At 36.1% G+C, this 21001-nt stretch overlaps 1 protein-coding gene across 1 annotated transcript in view; it reads right to left on the minus strand.

The window, feature by feature from the left end:
- The window catches only part of LOC132156497 (collagen alpha-1(XIX) chain-like), a 60991-nt gene extending 40290 nt beyond the window's left edge, over positions 1-20701 (minus strand). The window contains exons 1-9 of the mRNA XM_059565478.1: positions 20556-20701; positions 18856-18980; positions 16952-17023; positions 15752-15851; positions 10024-10147; positions 9533-9808; positions 9201-9281; positions 6910-7029; positions 6513-6575 (exon numbers count right to left, since the gene is read on the minus strand). Of these exons, the coding sequence (XP_059421461.1) occupies positions 6513-6575; positions 6910-7029; positions 9201-9281; positions 9533-9808; positions 10024-10147; positions 15752-15851; positions 16952-17023; positions 18856-18980; positions 20556-20557 (963 nt within the window). The 5' untranslated portion in view covers positions 20558-20701. The remainder of the gene's footprint in view (positions 1-6512; positions 6576-6909; positions 7030-9200; positions 9282-9532; positions 9809-10023; positions 10148-15751; positions 15852-16951; positions 17024-18855; positions 18981-20555) is intronic.
- Positions 20702-21001: the final 300 nt, after the last annotated feature.

Raw genomic sequence — 21001 nt, forward strand, 5'->3', positions numbered from 1 at the left:
CTGGTAGGCGCTGCGAGCGGCGCTTCTTACGGCGCTGCGGCGCAGCGGATGATGCAGGCTTCGAGAAGGATGCCAGGCGAGTCCTCAGAGTCACCATAGGCATCAACTCGCAATGAGGACATCCGCCATCAGCGAGCGCGAGCGCTGCATGGTCTTCACCCAGACAGGAGACGCAGATGACATGACGATCTCCTTCGCTGAGCGGGGTTCTGCACGAGCCGCACGAAGGCATCTTTAAAAAGACGCAGCTCTTTTGTGAATGTGCGTCGCAGGGCGAACACACACACAGAATATCACAGAACAAGGATTATAAAGGATATGGGCGCTGGATAGCGCAGCAGGAACGGCAGTGGAAGGCGGCGGTGCCAGTGGCTTCAGGATGGCTCGTCCTGCTGATATGCTCTTCCAGACGGCGCTTGCTTCCTCGTGATCCAGCGATGCGTGAGCTTCGCTGAAGAGATGAAAAATCAGGTGAGTCAGCCTTTGAGCTCCTTTTATAGGTTGGGCCACACCCGTTTCGGCGGGAAGTGGCAAGAAGGGCGCGAAGGGCTGCGCTCGATAGGCTGTGCAGTTGCCGCAGAACAAGCCAATGAGCGAGCGAGCCGTCTCGCCTATGGCTGTGTACTGCTGCAAATGCGCTTTACAAAAATACAAAATTAAGGATAATTTTTTGCTTCAGTATTTCGTGAAAAGAGACTTTTCCCGTAGCGTCTTAGCTAAGACGCAGTACGAGAGAGCTCTCGTAAGAGAACAGAAGTGATCAAACGGGTTACTTCCACTTCTAGAGATATTATTTTCAAAAGATTTTGTCTCACTTGTTTTGCACTACCAAAGTTATTCATGAAAGATCTTCATAACATCTGCAGAGAAAAATCAGGCTTCATTTACCACCTGTCACACAGTACAGTGAAATTCACAGGAATGCCTTCACAATTTCTGCAGCTATCCTCCTAAAATGCGTTTATGACACCCCACATGTTATGCCAAAAGTCTAACAGTGACGTTTGCAGACTGTGGACCTATTATTACCCATGAAGACACTGGAAAGAAACTAATGATACACTAATGATTTCTCAAGCACGTTGAGATAATACAAATCTGTTAGTGTGGCATCAATCTTACAGCAAGATACAGCTGAGCCTCTGTTTACATATTCATATCACAGCGATGCCACTCAAAATGCCATGCCTTCTCTCCTGGTGCAACGGCCAGTCTGTCTTTTCCTGAATCCCCCCCGGAGAAGACATGGCAGATGGGCATGTTGGTGGACAATCCCGTATTGACACATTAAGTAGTGGATTTTGAGGTCTAGTGCTCTGAACTCCCGCAGCACCATTACAGCTGTCCAGGGCTCTTTGTAACACACTGGTCAGCAGCTGCAGAGCTGGATAATATTACTCGATAATTGGGAGACTACACGCTGAAGACCCGCAGCAACCTTGTTTGACGTGCCTGAGAACATTAGAGTCAAGGTTAATAGAGTAAAACCACTGCAAGTCTACTAGCAGGGATACTCTGAGGGTGCCTTGATTTCGGGATGTTGTCTTGAGCAGGGACCGATTACAATATATATATACAAATAAATAAATACATAAACATAATACATAAACTAATATACAAAGTAAAATAAATAAAAACTAATGAACAAATGCAAACTAACACACAAAACACCAACTAATAAATCTAACTAATATACAAACTAAAATAAATGATACAAACTACATAAAATACTACAAAAATATAATTTAGTAGTTTAAGATTTTTTATTAAACTAATTAAATTAAACTAAAAAAATATATACAATATATAAACTAACACGCAAACTAAGACTAATAAATATAGCCATAGTTCATGTATTATATGTAATTATTTTAATTTGCATATTAGTTTGTATTAGTTTTTTTATTGTTTTTATTTTTAGATTGTTTGTATATTTAGATTTTTTTTAAGTTTGCTTTAATTTGTATTAGTTTCATTTAAAAATCCTAAACTACGAAATTATATCGTAGTTTTTATTATAGATTTGTTTGTGTATATCAAAATTTTGTATTTACTATTTTAGTTTAATAAATAAAATCAAACTAATAAATAAGCTGTAGAAGTATTTCATTATGATTTTATTTATTAGTTTGTTTTAAAAGAAAGAAAGAAAGAAAGAAAGAAAGAAAGAAAAAGATATTACGAAAGTGCTCAGAATTATTTTCCTAAATATAAAATTGTATAACTGAATATTTAATTAAATAAATACAAATGCATAAATATACACATTTATTAAACAATGGAAGTATTTCACTGAGAGTTGAACTGGGAGAGAAGAGGAGAATTAACATTAAATAACATCATAAATACACATTTTAATAAAATAAAACAACTTCCTATTTTGTTATCAAACCACTCAATCAAACCAGAATCACGCTGTCACTTTCACCTAAAAACAACCTTGAAACTCCCTAGATTTTAATCCGTTTACAAAGAATAATACAGGGTATGATTTAATGAACTGCGAGGCCATTAATACAACTACTTCAGTTCATAAATAATTCAGGCATGTCGGAGATCTCTGAATTCAGGTTTGCTGGCCAAAAATCACTCATGTCATTTTGGTTTCTAGTTGAATATTGGATTAGAAGGAGAGAAAGCGAGCTCTTAGGAAGGCAGTGTGGTTAGAGAGTACATCTCCATAACAACAAAACCAGCCCAGGTAATTGCATTTTGGACGTGTTGTGCATTGGCTAGTATTGAGGATCTAGAAACGCTGGTTCACTCTGAACAGAACGCCTCAATGCGATTAATCCCGCTTCACTCAATCCATGAAACACGATTGAGACAATTTTCATCGCTGGGTACAAACTCTTTCAAGAGACTCGTTCGAAGTGATCTACAAAAGGGGTTCTTGTGCAGGTCACTGCCATTAACCTTTAAGTGACACTCTGTGAGCTTAATAGCTTAGAACACTGTAATGGTCACACCCTACCTTGCAAATTGGCAGCGTTTTATACTTTCTCTTCTGGGGTTAAGAGGTGACCATGTTCACGGTCAAAAACTATGACTCACTTTATGTTTCAAACAGATATAATTTACACCACTAATTTTGTCCAAAATACACAGTTTAAACAATTGTTTAAAACTAGTTAAAGTTGAAGCATACATGCAAATTCAAGGTAAGTATGAGAATCATGGATGATTTATTTTTGATAAGATAATGAGAATAATAATAATATAAAAATTATTCAAAACAATTATATTTAATGACAAAAGTTATAAAATAATATATAACTGCCATGGAGTGCACATACATATATATATATATATATATATAAAAATAAATAAAGATTCATATGCATGTCTCTCCCTTCCTCAATTACTTTGCATTCCTTTCCTTAAAAAAAAAAACAAAAAAAAAAACACATGACTAAGAATGGTTTGTCGTTGACAAATTACATTGTCAACATAAAACTTTAAATGATACCCAGTTCGCTTGTCTATGATATTCAAATGTTTCTCTAGCAATAACAGAACAGAACCAGCGGGAGACTCTGAAAATATCACCAGCAGTAAAATGCATGTTCTTCTTTATCTGTAATGCGTTTATGGTTTCCAACATTCATGAATTCCCACATAGCAGAAATGTGGGTCATGCTCTTAGATGAGCCTTGTGGCTTAAGCGTAACGTCAGAAACATGGGGCTTAGATTGTCATGAGCTTTTGTTACGAGTTTAATGTAAATGTGACAAATGCACACAATAGGCTTATGTAACCACGACTTTCATCTACATAAAGAAGCCATGTAATAAAAATCTAAGTTTTGTGGCTTTTAGTTCATGTTTATTAGCGGATTAGATTAGATGACAAAAACGTGGATATGCAAAAAACTAAAGTAAAATAAAATGGACTTTAGAGGGACCAAAACAAATCTTTATTCAATAAACTGCTTTCAAGAATGAGACGGTCATTCCCCATTACATCTAAAATTGGCCAGCATTAGCAAATAGTAGATGGTTTTCTACTAAACAAAAGCTACTGCCTATAGTATATCAACAGAAAATATGTGACAGGAAAGAAAAAGGCATTTGTCAACGATTGTATGGGGACTTGAAAAATAAGTTGTTAAAATGAGCTTGGACTGAAATTGATTATAATGTTTACAAAACTTAACGCCCACTTAATCTTGTGTTAAATGAGTTTAAGGCCTATGACAATATGACTAGAAAATGATAGACTAATTATATCAACAAACTTTCATGAAATCACCATTTTCATTGCGGTTTAAATCGCAGTAAACATTCAGAAAAGCCTTAAAACCAGATCAAGTACTAATAATATGGACAACAAATTAAGTGTCCAGCATTGTTTTGACAGTAAACATTGATTAATGAGCAGCAAGACAACAGCCAGAAGAGAAAAATGCAAGAATAACTGATTTTAGATGACAAACACTAACAAAATAAAACCCCATGCAATTAAAAATCAGAGTCTTTTACTCCATATCTGTGGGCTCTGAGGCCAGACAAAGCGGATCATTGTGTCCATAGACAAATATGGAAGAATATTTGACTTTAGATGAAAATGCCATCAAAACAAGTCCCTCACGTAATTAAAATACACCTAAAAGTTGACAAAAATGCTTTTACCAGATGGACCAAAATGACTTGTTCACTGCAGTCTTCATAGTTTCTTTATCCAATAAAATGCTTTGTAGAATGAGAATGTCCCTTTGCTTAATACTATCACTTACATGAGCTACAAATGAAGTATGTCCAGACAGTTCTGACATGAAGCGCTGATTAACAACAGCATTTCCGTGACAAGACAAAAGTCAGAAGATAGATACTAAAATAGCACAATGGAAGACAATTCGCTGTGATGACCTATTGACTTTAAACTACTGCAAATGGAGATCTGACACTCTGACAAGTGTTAAACCTGATCCCATGGGATTGTCCACTTATTCCACGGTAGCTGTGTAGAATTCTAGCCATGACAACATGAACAATCATTGACACCCTTCACAAGGAGGGTAAGCCACAAACATTCATTGTCAAAGAAGCTGGCTGTTCACAGAGTGCTGTATCCAAGCATGTTAACAGAAAGTTGAGTGGAAGGAAAAAGTGTGGAAGAAAAAGATGCACAACCAAACGAGAGAGCTACAGCCTTGAGGATTGTCAAGCAAAATCAATTCAAAAATTTGAGCGATCTTCACAAGGAATGGACTGAGGCTGCAGTCAAGGCATACAGATTTGTCAAGGAATTTGGCACTCCTGAACCACAGACAACGTCAGAGGCATCTTACTTGGGCTAAGGAGAAGAACTGGACTGTTGCCCAGTGGTCCAAAGTCCTCTTTTCAGATGAGAGAAAGTTCTGTATTTCAGTTGGAAACCAAGGTCCTAGAGTCTGGAGGAAGGGTAGAGAAGCTCATAGCCCAAGTTGCTTGAAGTCCAGTGTTAAGTTTCCACAGTCTGTGATGATTTGGGGTGCAATGTCAACTGTTGGTGTTGATCCATTGTGTTTTTTGAAAACCTGTTTACCAAGAAATTTTGGAGCACTCCATGCCTCCTTCTGCAGACCAGCTTTTTGAAGATGCTGATTTCATTTTCCAGCAGGATTTGGCACCTGGCCACACTGACAAAAGCACCAAAAGTTGGTTAAATGACCATGGTGTTGGTTTGCTTGACTCATAGAGAATCTTTGGGGTATTGTCAAGAGGAAAATGAGAAACAAGAGACCAAAAAAAATGCAGATGAGCTGAAGGCCACTGTCAAAGAAACCTGGGCTTCCATACCACCTCAGCAGTGCCACAAACTGATCACCTCCATGCCACGCCGAATAGAGGCAAAAGGAGCCTTTTGAACTATTGAGTAAATTTACAGTAAATGAACATAGAATATCATGAAGTATTCTACATTTAAGATAGTAAATTGGTGGGTTTTTGTTAAATGTGAGCCAAAATCACAACAATTAAAAAGAACCAAAGACTTAAACTACTTCAGTCTGTGAGCATTGAATTTATTTAATACACAAGTTTCACAATTTCAGCTGAATTACTGAAATAAATGAAATTTTCCAAAACATTCCAATTTATTGAAATGCACCTGTACGTAAAAATAAATAAACTATTTTGGGAGCAACTGTATTCTGTAGAAAGTAAAAAAAACCTCAGAAGATGGTCCTATAGGAGTACATGAGGTCCTATAGGATGTATTGGCTGCTTGTTCTAAAAGTATTCTTAGTTTATACCACAAACTAAGCAAGTGGTACTTGTCAAGAAATGTCTCTATTCCAAAACACAACAAACTAATTAGGCAAATGATCTTAAAGACCATTTGTCCTCAACAGACATATCATCAGCTGTTCATTTGTATGGATTCCAATCATTCTTGTAGTTGCTCGAAATCTCAATTAAACTCAAGGGAGAGAACATGGCTATTTACTGCTAAGATACTTCACAGAAAAGCCAAAAATCACTTTAAATATGCAATATTTAAAATATGCAAATATGCAACCCATTCCTTACCATGTCTCCTTTATCTCCCTTTTGTCCAGAGTGTCCTGCCAAACCTGGAAGCCCTTGATCCCCCTTTCAAATACACATAAGTCACATTATGCAATGTTAATATGCTAAATCGCCTAGCTGTATCAGTCCTAGCCTGAACTCTGGCTCTTTGTACTTCAGAAGTGATTAACTGAACATCACCCGCTGATGAAGTGCATGTCTGTGCCCAAACACCCCCTTATTTGTGCTAAATTGCTTCTAATAAGCTTTTATTTCTGCCTCTGGCTGTCATCCAGGTATACGGACTGGCATAAATGTGCTTTAATTGGCCATTTATTCTGTATGTGACATTACCTCAGGATCCATTGTTGAGTGCTAATTCGCTCATTTAAAGAATGCTTTCATGGTTTCACTTTACCTTCAGAGAGGGACAGTGGCATCGGTCACTGGGCAGCTGGGCTGGCATGGACAGCATTCTGTGGAGGTATCCTGTGACCAGGGTGGCCGCTGTGGGGTTGTGGGTCACTACAGGTTCACACTGGTTAGATTACAAAATAAAAGCTTGGATTAGTGTTAAATGATTAAAATGTAGACCAAGATAATCAATTATCCACTTTCATTTGCATGAAAATGGGATTCGCAGGGATTTTCTACATTATGCATGCATAGTACATACAGTACATCATCTTGTGAAAAGCATAACTCTGAAAACTCAAATTGAGCTACATAAAATATAGTCAGTCATTTTAATATGATCAAAGATGTGGGCAAAAAAATTAACAGCATTCAGGTTTAATGTAGATGATTCTGGGAGCAGCATTTGCACACTTTCTTCACTATTATTATTTAGTTACTTGTAGTGAATCAAAACTGAAAAAAAATTTTTTACGACAATAATTGCACAAATACACTACTGTTCAAAAGTGCAAGCAATGCTGAATTTATTGGATTAAAAACAGAAATACTGTGAAACATCAAAATTTAAAATAAGATTTTATTTTAATAATTTTTTTACTTTAAATTTATTCCTCTGAAGGCAAAGATGAATTTTCAGAATCCATTACTTTAGTGTCACATGATCCTTTAAAAATCATTATAATATGCTGATTTATTGATCAAGAATTATTTCTTACCATCATCAATGTTGAAAAAAGTTATTGCTACTTAATATTTTATTGGAAACCTTTGTGTTTTCATTAAAAAAAAGGTTTTTTTTTTTTTTTTTTACAGACTCTTTTGATCAATTTAATCAGTCCTTTCTAAAAAAAAAAAAAAAAAAAAAAAAAAAAAAAAAAAAAAAAAAAAAAAAAAAATATCTTACTGACCCAAAACTTCTGATTGGTAATGTTCAAATAACAGTTTTAATTAAAATGATATAGAATTATAATATTAAATTAAATTACTCTTATCATTTGTCAATGTAATTTGGTTTCTTTTTCTTTTTTAATTTCTTCAAATTCACACAATAATTTTTATTGACCCATGGAAGGAACCTGAATTGTTAAGAGGAATCAAAACTGTAATCTTAATTTGTCCCATCCCTAGTCATACCCAAGTAAAATTAGCTGTTGCCCCTCAAGAGCTGATGCCCTAGGCAATCATCTGTGTTCCCTAATTACATGACCGACCCCACTGGCCACTTGGACCATTCCATTTCCATGTGGAAAACACTAAGGAAACACTATCCCAAACGCTGAGATGGGGATTAGCACACAACTTTAAAGACCATGTACCAATTACAGCATTGAGCAGGTATGAGGTTTTTCTCTAATCCAATAATTTAAGACAGAATGTTGCCTTTAATTAATCGGAAATTATTGACTGGAGCAACTCGAGCTAAAAGAATGCCCCTCATGCTTTGTCCACAGTGGAAACAATGGGTCCAAGAACAATACATGGAAATCACTATGGCTCTGTCTCAAAACCAACATCTTTGCCTTTGCGGACGGCATTTTTAAAGTGTTTCAAATGGGTAAAATATTTTTTTGCCCAAATTCTGTGGCAGAATTGCATGCATGAAAAACAATGGAAAATAGTAGGTTAAACAAGAAAATTATTATTATAAATAATTCACTTAATACTGAGAGATTTACTTAATACTGATGCCTAAAACTTAAGTCTGCTTCCCAAACAAAACTATCATGTGGCCTCAGAAAATATGGAATAGAATGCAAATAGACTACTTTTTCTGTGCTCTTTTGTGAACCTGACTAATTAAAAATGGACTATTTCACCCAATTTCTGTGCACTGTGTAGTTTTCCACTCATCAGTACATCACATCATCAGCTTAGCAATATGTTCACAATCTCAATTGTGAGTTGAGTTCGTAATTGATCAGTTGTGCCAGGAGTATGACACACACGGTTGCTGCCTATGTAGAGCATTCCAGATCGGTCTTTCGTGAGCCCTTATAAGGCAGATGTCTATGTAGGCAGGAGACAGCAAGGCAGCTCACTTGATTTTGGAACTCTTTGAAAACTAACTAGACCACACTACAACAACAAAAACAACATGCAAAGAAACACAGTTCCATTTTCAAACATTATCTGAATGATTCATGTTATTCAGTAAGCAGTGCTGAAATGTGACTGGCCTGATTTAATTTGATGAATGTGTGAAGCCCCTAATTTTAGTGCAAAATTATGGGCTGGGTTTACAATCATTTAAGAAGGATCATTGAATCTGCACCATAAACCTAAACATCCTACCGTAACTCCAGGAGAATCGCAGCATCTGTCCAGGTCGGCTATTCTAGCATCACAGAAGATCAGAATCTCCTGAAGTTCAATCTGTGAAGGTACATTTACATTTAAGGGCATGAACACACATACCTGACAAACTAATCCAACAAATTTGCAGCAAACTACTAAATTTTAACCTGCATCAGGTATCGAAATCAGGCATGAAATTAGTCAAGTTCCCTCAAACTATAAGTGGTGTCCACCATAGTTTGATGGAGCTTTAACAATCACTAAAAGTACTTAGCTTCGCCTTCATATTCAGATTTAGCAAGTGATGAGAACCTCAGTCCACAACTCACATCCACTGGACGTCCATCCTCCACTCGGGTGGTGATGAATGTGCGTCCGCTCACGTTCATGCCAGATCTTTCAGCGGTTACCTGACGCTCAATCAACTCACAGTCCAGGTAGATGGAGACAGCATTGCTCTCGACAGACACACCTAGCTTGTGAAAATGTCGATCGAAGAGGGCATGCAGGTCTCGGTTCTTAAACACGTAGAGGAGGCTGTTTTTTAGAAAACCCTGAGCCAAAAACTCAACTGTTTTTTTAGCTCCATCCACTATTAATGACACCTAAACGAAGGAGAGAAGAGATAAACATTAGCAGCTCATTAAGACAGTTAATGAGATAAGCTGACTGGAGTCTGAAGCGACTGCAGTGTGCAAAAGAGTGCCATTTATATAATGATCATTTTGCCAGTCTTGCAGGAGTTATTGGTTTTGAATATACTCTGATTGATCAATGTCTTTTTTGTGGATCTAAATAAGGTCTAGGATTTTCCACATACCTGTGTATCTCCACCTTTATCAAAGATCTGCAGAACAAACCAGCGATCTTTCTTTGTGGTTTTTCTGAGCCGGAACGTGGCAATAATGGAGTACTCATGAGAAAGTCCATTTGGGAATACAGATCTTTAGAAAAGAGAGACAACAAAAACAACATCTACAATTAAAGTTAACAAATATATGACTATTTACCAATTAAGGGTGCATTTAAGTCACAATAAAAGCATTTAAAAATAGTGAAATATTACAATTTCAAATTACTGCTTTCTTTTTACATATATTTTAAAATGTCATTTATTCCTGTAATGCAAAGCTGAATTTTCAGCACCTATACTGTAATCTTCAGTGTCATATTATCCTTCGGAAATCATTCTAATATACTGATTTGCAACTCAAGAAAGTAGAAAACTGCTGTGTTAAATATTTTGTGAATACTGTAATGCTGTAAAAAAAAAGTCACTTTTAATTAAAGTATTAATAAAAAATAAATGTACCTGAACCAAATTATTTAAAATGGTAGTAAATAAAATGAATAAGTGAATTGCTTTTGAACTGGTACATGAACTGTCCATACAAAATGACTCCGTAACTGAATCAGACTTCCAAATGCCACATATGTGAGAACAAGGATGTTCTAGAAAGGGTTTAATTACTGCTTTAGTAAAGCAGTAACATGCTATTTTCACTTAACAGACACTTCGATTAAAAGCTTCAATAAGCCAAGTGCATTGGCACCAATCTTCTCATCTGCATTTTTCTCTTTAGTCTTCCCTCTAAGATTAATCAGATGAATTTAACACAAAACACTGTAAATGTGTCCTTCATAAACTGAGATCCTTCTGTCTGTCCGGCTTTTTTTTATACCACTGAGATGTTTTCACTCTCACTGTATCTGTGTCTTGAAGCAAACTAATGCTACAGTACAAGAAAGAATGCTAAAAAAAAACTTTTAAAGCTTCCATCCGGTTATTAAAATTGTTGAAAGAGTTATATAAAATTTTTGAGCGTATCTCATAACACTGTTACAGAAAGAATTACTCCGATCTTCCTTTTTCATTTCTTTCACACGCTATTTGGTAATTTACTGGCACTTCATCAAACACAATCATCAGCAAAACTGACAATGAGAAAATCTCATGTATGAATACTTTAAAAGGACAGAAGAGAACGAGACAGAGAGAGAGAGAGATCAGACTTGCAAAAGACAGACTGAAAATGAGTTTCTTCTCATTCTCTGTTCTCTCTAGGCACGTCTGCATAGTGTGTCTCCTGCTTCCACAGGCACAGTGGGGAAAATGCACATTATTAAAATGATATATATACACTCTTACTTTACATGCTGGCAAGATCAAATGCTTTTGAATAAGAGGAAGACACAGGAGAGGGGCTTATGTGAAACTAGTACAGATGCATTATAGGACAATGGACGGAATATTACTAAAACTGACCACAATTTTTTTTCTTATCTACTCAAAATATCCCTCAAGTCATCACATACTCAGCCTCAAGATACAGTGGAACACAAAGTAAGATGTGTGGAAGCGAGAATGAAGTTTCAACAATTCAGTAGATGTATTATCAGTCAGTCTTCTTGGAACGGCTTGAGAATTCCATAAACATTCAATCTAGCATTTATCTAGATATTAGGAGGCAATATAAGTGTTCAAAATGAGAGAATAAAGACTTTTTGTAATTTCTGGGCAATTTATTTTATGAATGCAACCCTAAATTATACTTGATAAGGCCAGCCGGTGGAATGGACTTGTGCCAAGTGAGACCTCATAAATGAGTGCAGTGTTTCGGAGCGCACCAACCTGGGCACTGTGACATCAATTCACTTCATCACTGAGCTGTTAAATAGGGACATCCGAGGCCATATGCCAAATATGATGGGATGTAACACTCTAATGCAGCCCATATTAAACTAATCTCGGAACATGCAGATTAATAAGCAAACAAATGGTACAACTGCCAACAAAAAAAAAATAAATAGGCCAAAGTTCATTCTATATTATATTGTATAATATTTTTTTTTGTATGCATGTATGCATGTAAATGTGTATATATGTGTGTGTGTGTGTGTGTGTGTGTGTGTGTTTGAATTACAAATATGTATAATTTATATTTTTACCAAAAATATATTAAATTATATGTTATATTATACATTTAACTGTTTTAATTAAATATAATAAAACATTCACGTTAACAAAACAAAACAACAGAAATGTGTGCACTTATAGTGGCACGACACATTTACATTTATTCATTTAGCTGCTGCTTTTATCCAAAGTGACTTACAATTGCTATATACTGTATATGTCAGAGGTCGCACGCCTCTGGAGCAACTAGGGGTTATGTGCCAACAATGGTGCAAAAAGGGTTTCATTTTGCCCATAGTCAAAAAAAGAAAGAAAAAAAATGTACTCAGCCACATTGAAAGAGTAACATTTAAGCAATGAAATGAACAAATGTAAAGTATTCCTACTTTATCAACATCCTCCTTTCAACAACTCAATTAGAACTACCTGGCAAGCAATATGTCACACAATTAATATTCATGCGCAAAGTTCATAAGCTTTATATTGTGCTTCCCGCAACTCTTTTCAGATCATTCCCAAGCTCCCTTGCTTCTCATAAAAATGAATACCAAACATGCAATTAGCACATCTTAGCAGAGTCATCTGTGAAACAACTAATGGAAAATAGTCTAGAGGAGTGGAGCCTTCTCTTTCCATGTGACCGTATCAACTGGACGATGGGGCCCGGCTGCATTTCCTGCGTGTAAAGTGAGAGATGTTTGGAGTTTGTGCTGGGGGCTCTTTGACCCCCTTCTCCACCCCCTGACACATCCAGCTGACTAACGCCATCACCTGTCAGAGTTCAGCTTAATTGAGGTCTGGCGGTGTGTGTGTGTGTGTGTTTGTGTGTGTGTCTGTGTGGAGTTTCAGGCAGACAACTTGGCATTCTCATCCCTCAGAACTGCACTCCACCTCCAGCCAAGGAGACTCACAGTTGGCCCCTGAGGGCCAGTCTGAGCAGCAGATAGAAGGCCCCACAGCAGGCCTCTGACCACCAAGCATCAGATAGAGCAACAGATCGCAAATCATCTGACCCATGACTCCATCAGGGTCCCAGGGAGCAAACAGTGTGTTTACAGTTGTATAAAAAACACTAAAAATATCCCCCTTTCCCTGTGCAAATGACTGGGTTTTATTTTTCACTGGTGAAACACGTGGAGGTACAAGAGAAGTCCCCTGGGTGCTAAATCAGCAGGTGTGCTTGAAACCAAAGAGAATAATCAGTTAGACTGAGCTAAAGACTATGATGAAACACAAAAGGAACAAATTACCTACAAATGTTAAACAATATACTGCCCTGAAATCTTAAGACACTTAAAAATGGATTCATCTTATTGCTTTAGATAATATATATAAAATAATAATAATAATAATAATAATAATAATAATTATTACGCCAGACCTTTTCTCAGAACCTCTCCTGGTGATTACATTTAACTAACCGGTCCCAAGGACATTTTAAATGGATTTATGTAGTCAGCTCTCCTCAAGTTTACACAGATGTAGCTCATCACATTAACTAGGAACATACCGAAAGCAATAAGCAATAAGTAATGAGATGCTGTGTGTTACAGCGATTTTAATCAGAGGAAAGGGAAAAAATAAATACCGTTTAAATCAGTTAATACTTTTATTCAACAGGGTCACATTTAATCAATCAAAAGTGACAGTAAAGTAATTTACAGTTTAACGTTACAAAGGATTTCCATTGCAAATAAGCACTGCTCTTTGGAACTTCCCATTTAAAGAATCCTTAAAAATGCAGCGTGGTTTCCACGGTTTTCTTTTCAACATCGATTATAAGAAGAAATATCGCTTGAGAACCAAATCAGCATATTTGAATGATTTCCTTTTTTATTAGTATTTAAATACATTTAAAAACTTTTATTGGTTTGACTGTATTTTTCACATCTTGCTGAACAAGGTTAATCAAAAACATAAAAAAATCTTACTGCCCCAAACCCTCAATCTTCAACAGATTGTAATTTAGCTTCTCATTTAGCAAATGTATCCGCCTTTTACAAATGTAAACAACATTTACATTTTGCTTGTGAAATGTTCCTGTGCTGTAATTCTTAAATGGATTTCACTAGGTTTGATACATTGTGCCCAAATACTGTACTTTTTGGTACTACTGTCTATTTGGTCTTGCTATATATATAATATAGCTATATATATATAGCTATATATATATATCTTACTTAGATCATATCTGCACAATTTGATGTAATACCCAAGACCATGGCAACAAAAGTGCTAAGCAATTAGAGAAAAAAACCATTATGAAATAATTCAGAAAACAATATTTATAGTTAAATAATATGAAACAGTCATGTTCACAGCATCACAATCAAAACAAAAAGTGTAAACACGTCCCATTTCAAACTTTCAGTTAATGCATTTTCTGGTAATCAAATCCAAGACCTAGGCAGTGCTAGTGTTTTTTTTTTTTTTTACTTTTTTGTCAGATGTTTATAGTGCAAGCACCCCGCTTTTATGTTAGTCATAATTATCATAAGTCATGCCACCACCCTATTTTGTTTACATTTTATGACGTACGACTGACTTGAACGCTTTGAGGTCAGAAGTGGAGAATTTCAACTCTAGTCTTCCCACCTCCGACAATTCCACCAGCTTTTCAGCAAAATACAAAAGAGTTCTTTTGAGCATCAATTTGAACTCTTTGGACTCATGAATATGATGTGGGTTCTCACGGTTTGGACAGCTGACCTTGACTGAACACAGCCTACATAACTCTACATGTCCAGGGCTGTTATACGTTTATAAATCATACCTGAAAAGTCACACAGAAGCCTTCTTTGAACTTGGTGTCACCCTTGAGCTTTAAGTTATTAAAGTCATTTTATAGCAATTAATACACAGGACATGATTCCCCATTACTGCTTGATTTCTCTTCTAGGTGGTACTCCATTACAGTCACCTCTCTTTCTCCTTGGTCGAGCCCACTGCCCACGGTCTGCAAATTAATTCTGTCCAAATTATTCAACATGTCTCACGGCTCACCTCACAGTTTATCCTTATTAGCCAATGCGAGGGGAATTATCTCAGCAAGCTCGTGATATCTGGGTCATTCCATGTCAACACACCATTAAAAGCATACAAGACATCTCCTGAGTTTTCTACCGGATATCGGTTGAAGTGAAAGCAAGCTTACACCATGAGAAAACACTGGTTTGCATCGCAGAAACCCAATAACAGCCTGGCATAATTTCAAATCTTAAGTGGTGAAAACTCATGCCAACGACTCAGAGAACGCAGTGGTTCAGCAAGGCAACCTGTGCTCGGTCCCGTCAAGAGATTTATACGAGAAGCTGTCAGAAAGGCTAACCAAAACACGCAACATGTGGATGCGGGCATCAATTCAAACTACCATCATAACATGCTCATCACAGCAGTGATTCTACAAGGAGCTGTCCTACTTTCTGCTCTCCAGATGCTAGAAGATTCTGCACATCGTCGATCACGTCCAAACTACGTAAACATCCATATGGATATGCACATTTCCTGCAATAACTTCCAGCTTAGCCGTCACAGTTAACATTGTTTTCAGACAAAACAATCCTCTGAATGATGTGTGAGCGGAAAACAAATGGCATAATATCAATACCACGTCAACATTTGCAGAACTTACTCTGTTGGTTTAAACAAGGGTTTACTCCCCAGTCTCAACAGCAGCCTGTTGTCCGTCACTGTGCCTTTTCTGAGAAGAAACTTCTGAGCTAAATCAAACCCTGTAAACAAGAGATGAAAAGGACAAACACACATTACATATATGCATTCACCAGACACTTTTATCCCAAGCAACTTACATTGTGTTAACATTTTGGGAATTGAAAACATGACCTTAACGCTGTTAGCACCATGTTCTGCTAAAGGAACAACATTAGCTTTAGGCTAAAGACATTTTTTAGCAAATGTTGTCCCGTACAAACTGTTAAACACACATTTGTGGTCTTTCTATCTGGAATGATCAACTACTTTAAACTAGAATTTAAATCTAACATACATTGATGATGGTACTGTGGTTTTTGCAAATCAAATAATAATTGGTCTCTACTTTCTTGCTTTTGATATTTTTAACCATTACAGTCCCAAAGTTTGATATTTTTTAAAATACTTATTTATTCAGCAAGGATTGATCCAAAGTGAAAGTAAAAACATTTATAATGTTAAAAAAGAAGATATTCAAAATAAATGTTCTTTTCAACATCCTATTCAACAAATAATCTTAGTTTCCACAAAAATGTACTGTTTTCACCATTGATAAGAAATGTTTCTTGAGCAAATCAGCATGTTAGAAAAATTTCTAAAGTGACACTAAAGACTGAGGTAAAGGCTGCAGAAAACTCTGCTTTGCTTTCCCAGAAATAGCCTACATTTTAAAATATACAAATGTTATTTTAAACTAATAATATTTCATGTTATTACTGTTTTTACTGTATTTTTACTCAAATAAATGGAGGCTTGTTGAGCATAACAGACTTCTTTCAAAAACATTTACAAAATCTTACCAACCCCAAACTTTTGCCACTTTACACAGTGACCGTGATTCTTGTGTGCAGCCAACAGATAGCAAATTCTCTGACACTATTTTACAGAACCACATTTTAAAAACTCAGCTTACCTACAGCTTTGACACTATTCTTTGGATGGCTTGCAAGAACTGGCATTTCCTTCAGGAAATGCAAAATAAGCTGTATTAATTGCTCTGTCAGCTTCAGCCATGTGCAACATTAGGGATGTTTTAAACAGCCAGTTTGATGTTTAACAGCACTTCGTGGACGAGCTGTGCATGAGTTCTGTTTGTATATACAGTATTCTTTGTTTGTACCTGTGAATTCTCTGTGAATGTTCACATTGGTATTCCATTTCTCTTCCAGCTTCATGGGCGGACATGTATGATCTGCAGAGGAGAGGAATATCATGCGTTACTGAAGCAAATTAATTGATTTTTAAAACTGGTAATGTTTTAGGTTATTCAGTATAGAGGAGACCACAGCTAATGGCACAGTTTTTACTCAACTGAATATTTCTAAAGGTAGGTTTGTATTGAAAATCTATTTTTCTAAAGTTTCTAAATGTACCTTAAAGTCTATCCTACAAAAAAAAAACAAAAAAAAATCAACAGTTAGGCTATTGCATATGAAAAAAAGATACAGTTCACTGAAGTGGGTACGTTGTCACAATGGGAATCTAGCATTAAACAGCCTATCCATTTGTTTAGTCGTGAGTCATGATGTATGAAATACTGTTTCCAGGTCCAAGCTTCCACTCCACTTTCAAATGAGAATAATATTATAAGCATTATTCACCAATATTTTATATATACACCAATATTTTATATATACATAAAGCATGTCATGAATAACTGAATATAAGAATCTTATATTTCAATATTTGAATATTTCAAATCTCTGATTGGCAGGGATTTTTTGCAGAATTATGGGTAATGTAGTTTTCTTCCAGAAATGTTGCTGTTAAACAATTATTTAAAAAAAATGAGTTATAATAATACAGGCTGATGTTTACAGCAGAAACGTATAGTGTACCATTAATTATCAACCTTGTATTGACAGTATAGTTATGTCTTTAACAGTTTATTAATTATGGTTAAAAATCTATTCCTTTACAGATAAAAAGAATGGGATTTTTACATCCAAAACCAAACTGTTGCAATCTATTATAGCCTTTTTTGCAAAACCAAAGCTATAAAATAATTATGAAAAAAATAAAGATTTTTTTAAAAACACTGTTTGTCCTGAGAACACAAATATATATATATATATATATATATATATATATAAAATTCACCTTGATTAATAAAATCAGGGGGAAAATCTAAAAACTTTATCAAGCAAAAATGACATTTTTGTAACACTGGATGGAAACAAATAATGGTTTTATTTCAAAAAAAGCCTACTAGCTACTGAGATCCCAGTGAAACAAAAAGCCCCAGTCTCCCCTCCCATGACATTTGCAGGCTGATATTGCTGAAGGACGAATTCTGCTTCATCAACAACAATTATCACAAATAAAAAGGACGCCTACACAGACAAAAATGCAAAAACACACAAACATATCTACATCCACAGCCACAAACCCACAAAACAGCATTAACAGGATATTCCAAAAATCAGCACATCTGCTGGCAAACTGCCGATGGGACACATGCTGTAAATCCTCTCTAAATCTCTTCCTGGATGTCACACTCGCACAGTGGATCACAGGAGATAGCAATTCACTCAGCTGGCAAAAATATTGCTTGCCTGTTCTCTTGTCCAGAGGACTCTCATTCATGGGCATTTACACTGTGCAATAATATTCCTTAATCGCCTCAGGTTAATCTGAATGAGGCCAATAAAGCAATTCTATCGGACACATAACACCAGAGCAGATGAGTCCTGGTGGCTTCTGACTAATGCCACCCAGGTCAAGGGCTTGACGGCATTTCAAGAGTCCCTGCTTCGTAAAGGAGGGCGCGATGTCTTTCATCACGAACAATTCATTTGCATACAAGGATTCCAAACAAGAAAGCTTAAACAGAGCGCTAATTAAAGGTGATGACAGCGGCGCTCTGCAGCAGAGCGGTGAAGTCAACATTGACCTCTCACACGGAAACGAACAAGGCTCAAAAAACCAAACAGATGTAATCGCTTCTAATCAAACCTTCTGTAAGCGGACAAGAACAAGCAAACATCTTGGTGTGGACCTTTAGGTGACCGACAGCATACATACCTATTCTCTCATTCACTGTCATTCCTGAAGTAAAAGGAATGGGATTTACGACCAACAGGAAAACAGTCCATCTGAGACAGTGAATCATGTCGTCTTTGGCACATGAGAGAGGGCCCCTTGAAAACCTAGAAATAGAAAACAACGTCACTTTTACAGCTCTTTGATGCTCTTCGGGGTAAAGCAACACCACTTGTTACTGCCTGTGTGATGACTGATTGCATTGACTTCACATTTTAGTTGCTCTTCGATATGTTTTACTAATAAATAACTGATTTAAAATTTGTAATTTAATGCCCTATATTCAAGTATATAGTTAATATCAAATGAAAATGAGCACTGTTATAGAATGTTTTTTTTTTTTTAATCCGTCTAGCACTTCAATTATGTGGTGAAACGTCCTTAACGCAAAATGTCGAGTGTGACATTTCGCTCCTCAGAATAAACTCCAGGCCAGAGTAAGTTTCAAGCATGAGGTGCTTCTGGGGACCCAGTGCCAGATTCCTGTAAACCAATACGATCCTTTACCCACCGCTGACTGTTGTTATTGAGCTCTTAAGTAACAGCACAAACAAATTGCGCTAAATAATTAAACACCGGTGCTATGGAGTTTTGAAGCACATGCAGTTTTGTAGGCTTCAATCATTAGTGCATCTCTGCATATAAACATGCGGCAAACTGGTTTGCTGTAAACTTCAAACTCATGTTCAACGTCTGACTTTCAAATAAATGACAAAGTGATATAAAAAGCAGTTTTTTTTCTAAGATTTCAAATTAAAGCTAAAACCTGTTTTGTAAATAAAATATTGTATTAAATGGGTGGTATAAGTTACATAATGCCAAGGAAAGAATGAAAGATTTCCTCCCACCAAAAAAATAATAAATAATAATAATACATTTTTAGGTAAAATTTAAGTTTCACCCTGCAGCCATTAAACTTTTCAACCACTTTTAAAGGTTTTACTGATTATTAAAATTAAGCTGAAAATTTATATCAAGCAAAAATTACACATTTTGTGGTCAAAACTGATGGAATCAATAATGCCTTTCCTTAACTACACATGCACGTCTAATTGTGATATTTTTCCTACTTTTAACAAATTTATTCTCAAGATGATGTGTACTTGAAGTGGTTAAACTGACAACCCTAAAAACCTGATTATCAAAAAAAATAAAAACTAAGTAATTTAAATGAAAGAAACAGCATAATTATATCTAAGCATGTATTTGATATAAAACTGAACCTGTTCAAAGTGTTCAATATTTTATATCAGCATGTTATTCCATAAATATCAGTGCTGAAACGCCACGTGCACTTCAACCAGATCGTTTAATATTAAATATATCATAATTAATATAATCAAAATCGCTTTTTAAAACTTCATCCAAACTGACTAGCAATAAACAACAATAAAACACAACATGATCTCCTTAGTGTGTGTTTGCGAATATTTAATTTACATGCACATTGACACAAGGTACTGTTTACTGCAATTTCTCTGTGTGCAGAATGATGATAAATCAGCAATCTCTCTCTCTCTCTCTCTTTCAAGCACGCGAACGCCGACAGCACAGGACTCACAGTGGCGTGTAAAACTCAGATGACATCAAACATGATCATTAAAAAATTACACCGCACACATACTCTGCAAAAACACCTACAAAGTCACAGCAACCGAGACAGATGAACACCGGCTACTTACATTTGTCGAGAAAGTTTATTATTCCAGCGTGAACACACAGCACAAGCAAATCCTGTTTGGTTAATTAGCTCATTTTAGGCAGCTGTGAGTCCAAAGCGCACTTGCAAATAAAAGTGAGAATGAAAGCTCGTGCAGGAACTGTGTCCTTTTTTGTCGCACTGCCTGACCCTCCCTCCCACCCACTCATTAGAGTAGCACACATCAGGACGGACAGGACACTCTTCAGGGGCTCCCTGTGGAACGCGCTACAGTACACTACTTGACCAATAGCAAGGGTACTAACTTTTCTTTCAATTTAGAGGTCAACATTTAAAGACAAACTTCTTATAAAAAGAAGAAAAAGTGCTTAAGTTTTTCAAATTTTTAATCAGTTGTATACATATTTAAAATGATGGCATGCTGCATGCATAATGATTAAAATACAATTAAAATACTTTTATTTGCAT

The sequence above is a fragment of the Carassius carassius genome, chromosome 14 (assembly GCF_963082965.1).
Source record: "Carassius carassius chromosome 14, fCarCar2.1, whole genome shotgun sequence".
NCBI lineage: Eukaryota > Metazoa > Chordata > Actinopteri > Cypriniformes > Cyprinidae > Carassius > Carassius carassius.